This window comes from Pavona decussata, unplaced genomic scaffold (assembly GCF_977016875.1).
Source record: "Pavona decussata unplaced genomic scaffold, jaPavDecu1.1 SCAFFOLD_19, whole genome shotgun sequence".
NCBI classification, from domain to species: domain Eukaryota; kingdom Metazoa; phylum Cnidaria; class Anthozoa; order Scleractinia; family Agariciidae; genus Pavona; species Pavona decussata.
Window position 1 is genome coordinate 2,637,234 of NW_028145442.1, and position 12,001 is coordinate 2,649,234.

Below are 12,001 nucleotides of genomic sequence, written 5' to 3' on the forward strand. Positions count from 1 at the left end.
CTTTCAAGGTCCAAACTTTTATAATTCGCTAACTTCTGACATAACTAGTTCTCCCTCCTCCGCTTCTTTTAAAAGAAAGCTTAAAGAATTTCTTCTTTCTAGGTATTAACTTCTGTAAGGCTGTAATTCTTAACTAACTAACTTACTTAATATGTGTATGTGTACGTGTGCGCGGTCAAAGTTAATTTACCATAAGTCCATATTGTAATTCTAATATAAGATTAGTTAAGTGAGGAAGCCTGACTTGTTATAAGCCTCGTGGTTTCTTTCAGGTTTCCTCGCCATTTATTTTCTTTCTTCAATTTTTTTTCTTCATTTTTTCTTCCCATCTGTAAATGTTGTGTATATGGCGAAATAAATATTGTATTGTATTGTATTGTATATTTTGTTACCGTAAATTATAATACTATGGAATACGACGGACAAGTCTTAAATGGTTTGCTTCAACCCCGAAATTATTGTCATGCGGTGTTCCTCAAGGAACAATTCTAGGACCTCTTTTTTTTTTTTTTTTTTTTTGTTATATATCAATTACTAACCGAATTGTTTGCAGTTTTCACAGACTAGGATGTATGCTGACGATACCAGCTTGACGTTTGTTAGTACTGACGTTAACCAATTAAATAATTGTCTTTATTATGATCTAAGCAAAGTGTAAACTTGGTTATCAGCCAACAAGCTTACTTTAAACCTAGCAAAAACGGAATTTATGCTAATTGCATCTAGGCTGAAGTTATCGAATATTTCAGAGAGACCCTCTCTAACTATAAATGACATGGCCGTGGAGCAGGTAGCATCAGCGAAATCTTTAAATTGGGAATGTCATATTGAAAATATCTCTAAAAAGATTGCTTCCGCCATTGGTGCAATTAAGCCCATAATAATATGTTTACTATAGCCTTTTTCAACCTCACTTTGATTATTGTAATGAGGTGTGGGGGAAACTGTAACAAAGGCCTTTCTGATAAGCTTCAGAAGCTTCAAAATCGTGCAGCCCGCATTTTGATGTCCGCTGGTTATGATAGTAATTTGGATGATTTGCTGGGCACTAGGGTGGCGAAAACTCTGTCATCAAAGATTAGATAAGAAATCAATTATGATGTATAAAACGTTAAATGGGATGACACCAGAATATTTAAGATCGACCTTTGTTTTTCGCGATAATTTGAATTCTTATCATTTGGAATACTGAAAACACGCTAACTCTTCCACAACCGCGTACTGACTATTTGAAGAAAAGTTTCTCATACAGTGGAGCTCAGTTGTGGAACAGTTTACCAATAGAATTACGGCAAGCAACTTCCTCGAATGATTTTAAGACTAAATTGAGACCGGCGCCACAGTTATAAGTAAGATTTTAAACACGGCCTCCAAGAAAATCAGTATTTATTGTTTTATTATTTTTTAACTTTTTATAATCCTAGTTAGGTAGATAGATAGTTGATAATGATGATTATGTAGCTGATGGAAAAACCGTGTATAAATAAAGTTATCCTATCCTATCCTATCAAGAGAGGATGCATCCTCTCTTGATCCTATCCTATCGTTTCCTGATCAGAAGAAACCCCAGACGAGAACACATGCAAAAAGAAGCAACTGCTCTAGATGTCCAGAGCCAAATAGCGGCATAAACTTGATTTACCGGTGCATGATTACTAAAATGAACAAATATTGCAGGAGCTCTTCTAAACAAGAGTACGCGATGACCGCGCGCGCAGACTTCGAACTCAATGAAAACCTGAATAAGCGCGGACTTTTGAATTAATTTTCCCGCGTTGGTAATGTCCCAGAATGTCTACTAGTCATGCCACAAATTTCAAGCAATACATTTGACTCGATTTTATTGACAGACGACCGAGAGAGAAAAAATATCTTGGCTAGCAACCGTCACGGATGGTCATGACAAAATGCTCTTCTGAAGCCTCTTTCGAGTATTAAACCCGATCGGTTCGGTTCAGTTTCCCCAGACCACGAAAAAATCTACGTGCGGAATAAGAAAAAGGGGGCTGGATCCGGGAGGGGGGAAGGGTTGGGGTTCTGCAGTTTGCCCTAGGCAACACTGCTGGAATTCCATGTTTCCCACTGCTCGTGCGCAGACTATAAGATCACCGGCCACGGCAGGTTTTCCGCTCATCACGCGGTCCAATCCAAGGCTTACTGCACTGCCATCCACTCTTCCACTTGTCGAGTAAGTGAGGGCAGGGCAAGATTCCATAGAGCGCTGAGCAATAATTCCAAATTTCGAGAGATTCCGGAATGTTCCAGGTTCAAAGATTATTAGCGCACATCAGGAGCCATAATCAGGGGTCCATCCCTGATTGTGGCTCCTGCGTACATCCTAAACGGACTTTCAAACAAATCAGACTTTCACAGACCTCACCAGGAACATTCGCTCCTGCCATAGACCATCTGGGCCACGACAAATCCAATCAATTCCTACGTAAATATTTTCCGAAACATTACCTTGGGCAACATGGATATTCTTTCGCAAACCTAGCGGCTAGTCGATTTAGAGAGGTAGAATTTAGAATTTTTCTGAGTTCCTGCAAAATTCCCTGACTTTTCCGTGACCGAGAATTTGAAAAAAAGAATGTTTTCCTCTGACTTTTCCCGTAGCCTTAAAAATTTAGAGGGAGTTAAGCGGGTTGGAAAATGGCGGGAAACAGAACGCGCTTTGTTTGGTAGGCTTGAACTGAGAACGTTTTGAAATATCCTTCTGGTTGGCATAGTACTGAGTACGATAAGGATCACCAGCAAAAAGGATTTGACTGGCGCGTAGACTTTCCTATAAGTCGAGTTTGAAACACATAAACACGAAAACAACCCAAGCGCAAAGTTGAGGGCCAAACACATTCAGGGGGGGAGGGGAGGGTGGTGCATATTCCTTGTTCCCTATAATTTGGAGTTTCTTACTTGATCTTACTTGTTCCCCCAAAATGTTTCAGATGTTCCCCATAATTCAATTTTATCAAGTTCCCCTAGCTGTTCCAAGAAATTCTGCCCCATGTTCCCTTGATCCCCAAAACTATTCCTCAATGTTTCCCACAGTTTCTATTAAATTTTCCTTCCTCAGAATGATCATTTTCATAACCCGTATATCGATTTTACCTCAATATAGTAAAGATTACCCTCAACGAAAGGCCTTTCTTTTTCTTGTTAAATACCGTGTAACCTCAGGTTTATCAGCGGAGAAGTTAAAATGGGGTTGACAAACCGTGAACAAAAGCCTTTACAGTTTTGCTTTTAGAAGCATGCCTTAGGCGATTTTCCTTTTCTGTAAGAGGTCAAGGAGGTTCCTTGAATGTCTCTCTGAGTAATGGCTGGTTTTGTACTTTGCCATTTGTCCATTAGAAGTGTTTTTCGTGTAATAAGGGTCCAATAACACAAGTATAGGGATGGCATATTCTTCCAAGCTAGAAAATCAATGTTCAACTGTCCCCTAAAAAGACCCAACAGTTCCTTTATTCTCTGAAAGTGATTTCAATATATCCCTTGTTCTCCACCTCCTTGAATGTCTCTCTGAGTAATGGCTGGTTTTGTATTTGGTCATTTGTCCATTAGAAGTGTTGCTCGTGTAACAAGGGTCCAATAACACGGGTATAGGGATGGTATATTCTTCCAAGCTAGAAAATCAATGTTCCACTGTCCCCTAAAAAGACCCAACAGTTCCTTTATTCCCTGAAAGTGAGTTCAAGATATCCCTTGTTCTCCAAAAGTAAATGGCTATGTTCCCTTGTTCCCCAAAACCCCTGGGAGGTTCTCAAAAGTTTTCGACGGGAGCTCGAGGACCTTTTATAATGAGCAAAAAAAGCAAACAAAGGGCGACGGACAAAAACAAAAAATTGCACCCATAAGAGGAGGGCGTTGGTCTAGTAGGTCTAGAGATCAGTATTCGCCTTAGTAGTTTCCTTGTGGGTGACACTAGGGGTAAATTCCGGGCGACCGTTCGGTAAACTTTCAACGTCAAATGCAAATTTCTTCTGATAAAGCATTTTATTTCTGTACAACATTGCTAAGCATATCGAACTTTTAAAAATGTATAAATTAATTTGAATTCTCCACAGGGCAATGTACGTTGCGAGTCCAAACATTGACTCTGAGCAAGCCGTGTCTCTAAATAATTTACATGAATGAAAAATCGTACATAAATACTCAGAATGTTAGCGCAAATGAAGTGCTTTCTGATTGCAACAAAATTTGGCAGTTTGTAGATGATTGAGACAATTCTCTTATCTTTAAATGGCATAGTAGCGTTAATTTTTTTTTACATAAAATAAATCTTACAAAACGACTATGAAACACCTACACATATTTTACAACCTGTCTGTACTCAAGACGACAATGTGTAGTAACTATTTTCAACATAAAATTTATACTCTCGCCTTTTTAGCCTTTTACACTGTATAGTTTTTAACTCTTGTCTTATTTTCACTCATATCTCTCCTATTGATCAAAGCAGTGCAATCACATTTAACACTTAACATTATTTTTGTCTTATTGGGCAGAAAAGCAAAAACTGCACAGTTGAATGTAAAACTTCATAATATTATTTACAATGAATAAATTAATTGTATCTTCTTGGAAATTTAACACAAAACTGGAATGCTAACAAAACATATTATCAGGGCTTATATGGGCAAGACCAAGACTTATTTTGACTTCCTCATGCCCCACAAAAAGAAACTAAACAAAACAAAAATAACTGCAACACATGGGCAACATGGCTGAACTTGATATGTAGAAAAATTGTTGAATGATGGCCAAGAGAGGCTTACAACTTTGAAGTGAAGACTTCACTCTTCTGAGCGAGCCCGCATGAAAAAGGTATTGTTGTCTGAGTGACTTATTTTGCCCTATTAGCCATCTTAACAAGCTTGATCAAAGTCACATTAATATTGAGCAACCTATCAAAATGGCATAGTTCTAGCAGGGTAGCTTTCTCAGTTGTCTTTCACAGTTCATTAGGAGAACTGGCCAGATGGCACTATTCATTGGCATAATGCCCAGCTATTCACAGCATCACCCTTCTTCGATATCAAGTTACTATGAACTGGTGGGAGACGCGGCGGCTGCATTTGGACCAGCCAACACCATACTTGGCATATTTAATGATGACGGCTGCATACTTGTAGCAACCTGGTTCAGTTTGTTCATTTCCAGTTGCCAGCCTGGAACCTTTTTTGCTGTCATGTGTCTTCTTGCATGCTTGGTCAAATGATCTGACCTCATGAAACGCCGCCCACAAAGAGGGCAAGCAAACCGTTTTTCCCCAGTGTGGGTTCTTCTGTGCCTTGCCAGCTCATCAGACCTCGCAAAACGTCTGTCACAGTTTTCCCAAGTGCATGGAAAGGGTTTCTCTCCTGAAAAGAACAAATGAAACAGTCTATTAACACTTACATGTAAAGTCCCAGAACTTAAGTAGTTTATTATAGCTTAAATCATTAGCTCTGAGAATGAAATTCCTTAGTGTGACCATTTAAAAAAGCTATGAAGAAGCTTTTTCAGCACTGTATATTATTGCAGTCAATTTTTTTTGATAGGTGAAAGACCATCAAAAATTATGATCCCAACTTCAGAAGCTTCAAAAAGATAAAATAATCAAAATTCACGCTTGCAAGGGAGAGATGTATATAATAATATTTAAGTTTTAAAAATATGCACTTGCATCTCGCTGGGAGGTAAAGAGGTATGATCATGCTGATGGGGTTTATACAAAAATGTGAGAAATGGAGAACCACCGCGAAATTCGACACTAAACCGATCGCGCTCAACGAGGTCAAAACACTGTCAAATTAAGCGACTCTTCTTTTTATTCCTGACCATCGGAAAATCGAAACTTGCGATTTTCTCTTTTCAAGAAACAAAAACATGAAGTTGATGACCTTGTAGAGTGAGGGCGGATTTCGCGCGAACAATCCATAGCATTGCATCACGCACTGGTTCCGACTTTCACGTGATAGGTGGGTGTAATGCAGGCGTGTGTGCAGGCTTGTCATGCGACGTAAATAGCAAAAATAATTCCCGCGAGATCATAAAAGCAAAACACGATAAATGTTCACGAAATGAAACTAAAATATCACCAAAAAAATCTTTCCTTGACCAAAAGGAAAACAATAATTCTCCTATTGTCTGATTTTAGAAGGAAAAGAAACATTTTGTTATGACATAAGAGGCTTACGTACCTGTATGCGTTCTCATATGTGCCTTTAAGTGGGAACTTTTGAAGTATGTTTTGCCGCAATTTTCAAAGGAACAAACGTGGTTTCTTCGTCTATTCGACTGGTTCTTTCCACTGTCGTTAGATTCCTGTTGATTTTGGGTTTGTAGCTGTGGAATAAACCCTGCCTGTGTAACGACAAAATTCCTTTGTAACTGGGAAAGGTTAGCCACTGTTGCCGGTGTAGTTCCGTTTGTAGCTAGGGGGCAAAGTACAACTACAGCACCGGCTGGTAAATTTCCTCCGCCATTGGCCATCAGAACTTGGTTCATATTTACTCCTCCTGGAAAAACTTTAAGAGGCAAGCCAGCTACAGAAGTTGTTTGGGTAGTTGTGTTGGAAAGCGCTCCCAAGGATCCCGCGACTGACGTACAAAGTACAGTGCTATCCCCATGCGTTGGTGATAGAACAGGTGCCGCTGTTATGGTACGGAAGCAGTTGCTTTCAGGCTGTAGAATTGAACAAAAATCCTTATTAGGAAACTGAATACGATAAAATTATTTAAGATCTTTAATGTAGCAGCAAATTTTATTTGGTAGTTCGCTGGTTTTGTCAAACGAATCTTCTCACCTTCTCTTGTTCGTCCTCAGCGGAAACGGTACTGCTCAAAGAAGCGCTCGACGAATTTCTGCTTATGGATGAAACACCAGAATCCGGGCTAGGACTTCTTTCATGACGAGGAGGCGACCACTGACTCATTGCCAGAAGTGATTGTACAGCATCCAAGTCCACGTTCTCTTTCGTTTCGTAGTCACAACTCTCGCAGTCTGAAGCGACATTTGGATCGTCCTGTCAAATTGTAAACACAAAGAGCGTAAAACAATCAGTTACTAAAATACCTTCTTCGTTGAAAGATTCTCTTCCGATTTTCACTTACATCCATCTCTTTACAAGACGACGAAGGCGTTGTAGGTGGAGACAGAGGAAGCGTACATTACTTATACTCGTGTAAAAACTCTGAGCATAACTGGATGAGTACGAGATTTTTGTTATCGTTGTGTAGAGTGAACTTAGGTCAGCAATGGTGATCATGCAGTACAGAGGGCGTCGAAGGGGTTGGACCAATCATAGGAGACTTCCGGTAAAATTGACCAATCAAAGCGCTACTTTCATGTGAACGGCGCGTGAATCAAACCGTTCTCACGTGGAGTCAGAAGCCGAAAACGAACTTTGTCCCGCGAAAACTAACAGCGTTTGTTTACGTCTTACATCGCTGGCCAAGGCCAAAATAGAAGACACGTGATTACACAAAGGCTGGTGCAGCCATTTTCGTGACCAAAACAAACGGAGAGACAATTCTCTTTTGATCGGAGTCACGCACAAAATAAACGGGCAGCCAGGAAAATATTTTGAACTAGTAAAGCTAATTTTTCTGGTAGATCGTAACGAATGTTCGTAGGATTACCATCGCGGAAAGTTGAAAACGTGCGTTATTGTCTCGCCTACATAAAAAGGCGTCGAATTTTGACCAAACCCAAACTTACCCAGCCCTTCCCTTAGATCACTCACTTTTACGGGGGTTTGACTCAACTCACAACCAAACACACCCTGGATTAAAGGATTTAACTTACAACATCTGCAATGAAAATGAAAGCGGAATCGGAAGTGTAAAAAACTAAAGTGAATTTTACGGTTGTGGTGTTTCCCCGGGTACACGTTTTCAATTTTTGATAGTTTCCGAAAGTCTTTTCTTAATTTGACGGATGTGTTTTGTTATTGACAAAGAAAATTTCCTCGTTGTGATATTGCTTCGCTAATTCAAGGCTGTCCTTTACAAAGTTGCCGTTTCATTTTAAGATTGAGATAGAAATTCTCCTTGCTCAGCGCAACATTCCTTGTCGATTATTTATGAGAATTGATATAGACATCAAGGTCAGGGCAAGGTCCCAGGTTTTTGTGCTCGAAAGATTTCACTTTAATTCTCCTCACTGGTGTGGTTCAATGGCTTTCAAGAGTGAGATGGAAAACCGTCAGTTCTCTTCGTCAAGAAGAAATAAACGGGGTGAAAAACAAAATATGTAAGAAGTGGCTCACTTTCACAGCGCTGAAAGTCGGCGTAAACGCTTAATATTTTTCGTAGCGCTTGAAACAAAGAAATACAAAGTACCCCTGCTTGTTCTCGCCGAGAATTGAAAGAAGAAAACGTTCTGTTCATTGTCTTCGGTGCCATTTTGTCGCTTTTAACTTTCAAAAACCCCTTAGCAGTTTCAAGCGAAGTAAAATTTCAGATTGATATACGATTCAGTACTGCGCTCGAGCTCGTAGTCAAACAAAAGAATCACTAATTAATGATTTTATTTACGTCGACTTTTGTGAATCTTTTGTTCAACTGTGTGGAATAAATTATGCCTGTCTGAACCCGCACGAAGTCTAATTTGGCTAAAAAGGCAGGTTTTGTGAATTGCAGTGGTGGAAAAGTAAATGCTTCCCGCGGATCTTTGGAACATTCTCGACGGCAGCTTTAAATTTTCGCGAATTAGTCCCTTTTTAAAGAGTAGACGGTGTAAATGAGTCCAAACGGTGACTTCAGTCATATACTTACTGAAGTTTTCAATGAGAACTTGAACTACGGAATCGACAAGAATTCAAACCCTCGCTTGGTCAGCCGTGATCAGCAAGCAACCACGTCGTCCCTGAGAGCTCTTATGAGCACTGAGCGTCGAGTTCGATCGAATTTGCCTCCCAACGAGAGCGTAAAAGCTCGCCATAATTTATCTCAGTACTTGTAATTTTTTTCTGTGGCCTGTTGTGGAAGTTACAGTTTAGCCTTCTTATGCAAGAACTGAATCGGTTAGAAAAGTATCAAAACAGCTCTAATCGAAATTATCACAGTACGGTAACGATTGTAAAAAATATTGTCTTCGGCAGTAAACTCTTCGCCTGCGAGAGAATTACGGACAAAAAGCCAGATAGGAAAATACTGAAACTGCTGTAGTAAGCAAATAAATTTGCTCAAAAGACGCGAACGAAATTCAGTTATGCTTTCAGATTTATAGGTTATGGAAAAATTCCACATTTTCTTTGTCTTCGCATGTTGGAAGTTCAGTATTATATGGAGTGAAAAGATTCGAGCTAAAAGAGGAGAAGGAGGCTTTGGAAACTTCCGCCCCAATGCAAATTATACACTGTTGCATTGTATTCCGAACGACTGATATTCGCGGTACAAAGTACAACTCACCACAGTGTTAGATCGCCTCAACGTAGACGTCTTGTCTGCGTTGGAAACTGTTCTCGTTTGGCTCGCATTTCTCTGGTTTCGTCTCATTTTGGCTTCTCAGGTAAAACACCGAGTCGACAGAGCTCCTGAATCCAAGAAAACAATGCGCAAATGAAGAAACAGGAAGGGGCTTGCTTTGTTTTCTGTCCGCTTGCTTATCCGTTTGCTCTCGGAATCAGTCCTAATGGGCGTTTCCTTGGTAATGACGGGGGTGTGTACAGGGCTGGTGCCAAAGGTCGTGATTATTCGCTTGCCTGATCTGACTGAATACTTACACTTTGAAAAGGCGGATACTGGACGTCTGAGAAGCTTACAGTATTGCAGTGAAAATACAAACACGCGTCAGTTGAATGGTTCTTCTCCTTTTCTACGTTCGCGAATTAGTTTTGCTTTTTCTTGCGTCGAAATTGTACTTTGTTCTCGACGATACACCTACAATTAAAAGAAAATTTGTTACGTAACGAGTTTGAAAACGAAAGCAGAGTAAATAATCTAGCCAGTTAAGTACTTTTACCTAGAAAACTAGCGTCAAAGCTGACACAGTTTTTTGTTTGATAACTCTTGAACAAACTTTTCTCTGTCTATGACCAGATTTGAAAACAATTTGCTAAGGAGTATAAAATTATCCTAGCCGTCGGCTACCCTCACGCTGAATTATTGGACAATTATAAACAATAAGACTATATCTTTAAACGGCGGAAATTGGAATTTCGAGCATGAATGCGTTTTTTTACCAGGAGACGTCTAATTTCATCAGGAATCTCGGTTTCACATGCACAGCATGCCGCCGCGACTCACTTTGTTGAAACTTTTGCATTGCTTTCTGATTCACGCTATTAAAACTTATGTAATTTGAAAACCATAAAAACTGTTTAATATTTGAGCAGTCCAACCATCTAGGTGAGTTTAAATGCAACTTTTTATTTTTATTAAATTGTCTAAATTGTCAGGTTGTAAAGAGTTGCGCAATCTTCTTACTTCTTTTCCGGTCAAGGACACGTGAAGTTTGGACCTTTGAACACAGTAGACAGAATCACCTGATGTAACTGTCTACTTCTGTCATTCTATTACATAACAATTCGTGTAGGCTCATTGACAGGTATTCTCACTGTCTGTGGTAGTGTAAATATTTATTGCTGACACTTGTTTGGACCCCGCGCTGACTTAATACTACACGGCGTCTATCTGTGAACCCTTTTGATAGTGCTGTGCACAAAGATACTGAAAGCGCTCAGTTTTAAACTTTACAGCAAAGTATCTAAACCTATATGTTGTTTAAAAGCTTATAAAATGGTAAAACGTAGGAAATTTCATTCATAAATTAAAAACTAAAGCAAAACTCAAAATCCTAACACGGTAGAACGAGGTTTTGTTCAACCACTGAAGAAAGTTTAAGCTTTAAAATGGTGTCTTTGCGAGCAACGTGGTAAACTGATTTATTCAATGTCAATAACACGGGGAGTGCTTGCGCAATCTCCCGAGCCAGAGGCTCATGATAACGTGCTTGGCAATACTGATCCACATCGAATGGAAACGTCGGTTTTTGAGGAGAGGAGAAAACCAGCGCACCCGGAGAAAAACCTCTCGGAGCAAGGAAGAGAATCAACAACAAACTCAACCCACATATGACGCCGAGTCCGGGAATCGAACCCGAGCCACATTGGTGGGAGGCGAGTGCTCTCACCACTGCGCCATCCCTGCTTTCCCGACGAGAGTGAAAAAATGGTCAAACTGAGAGATCTAGTGTATAAACCTTAAGAAACACTTGTTCGGACTCTGTAGCTAGCTCCTGGTGGCCCATCCACTAGTGGCGAAGCTTTTGTCCCGGTTTCTGTCGCATGAAGCAGCTGGGGTATTGTTACACCCTCTGGATGAGATGCTAGTCCATCGCAGGTTCTCTCCCTAGCACTTAGTCGAGTTTTTTGGCCTGGCAGTTCGCCAGTACCATTTATATCAGTTCCTGGGTGGAGAGGGGCCGCCGGGCAATGTAAGAGTAAAGTGTCTTGCCCAAGAACACAGCACAATAACCTCAAACCGGTCTCGAAATTGGACCGCTTGTTCCTCTCGCACTCTGTATTACATCATGGTTAAATGTTGCGGGCGAAGTTCTGTTGAATTTTGTCTCTGTGGCTATACAAGTCTTATCCGTCCCTCATTTTCAGTATAACGGTAGCCCCCGGTAGCTACTTAGACGTGTTGTATCCGGTTTCTAGCTGGCTCAACAGGTTCAGGACCTTACTTAACCTTGCTGTTATATAATTTGTCAGAATGAAGAGTGCGTTTCAAAATTACTGCCTTCTTCAGAGTACACACCCTTCTCCAAACCAAACAAATAAATACGAAATGGCTTGGTTAACGGGGAGGCGATCAGTTTGACGCATGTTTGTGTTTCGCTCGCTCTGCTCCCCCCAGGAAAATTCGCAATCTAGCCGCTTGGGCCTGTCGATCTTATCAATGTTGGCAGTTTCACCTTGGGGCTGTCAATCATATTATGTTGGCAGTTGTGAACCGCAAGAACCATATATAATTGGGAATAGTCTAAAGGTCAGAACAAGAAGAATTTGAGT

At 40.3% G+C, this 12,001-nt stretch overlaps 1 protein-coding gene across 2 annotated transcripts; it reads right to left on the bottom strand.

The window, feature by feature from the left end:
- Nucleotides 1-3,974: 3,974 nt before the first annotated feature.
- On the bottom strand, nucleotides 3,975-10,048 carry LOC146487054 (Krueppel-like factor 11). 2 transcript variants are annotated; one of them, XM_085091790.1, is made up of 4 exons: nucleotides 9,396-10,048; nucleotides 6,788-7,006; nucleotides 6,183-6,666; nucleotides 3,975-5,360 (listed from the first exon to the last, which is right to left on the bottom strand). In XM_085091790.1, exons 1-4 carry the CDS (start codon nucleotides 9,480-9,482, stop codon nucleotides 5,044-5,046), a joined length of 1,107 nt encoding a protein of 368 aa, XP_084947916.1. In that variant the 5' UTR covers nucleotides 9,483-10,048; the 3' UTR covers nucleotides 3,975-5,043. The 2 variants fall into 2 exon arrangements, with proteins under 2 accessions (XP_084947916.1, XP_084947923.1); XM_085091797.1 differs by lacking the exon at nucleotides 9,396-10,048 and adding an exon at nucleotides 7,095-7,651.
- Nucleotides 10,049-12,001: the final 1,953 nt, after the last annotated feature.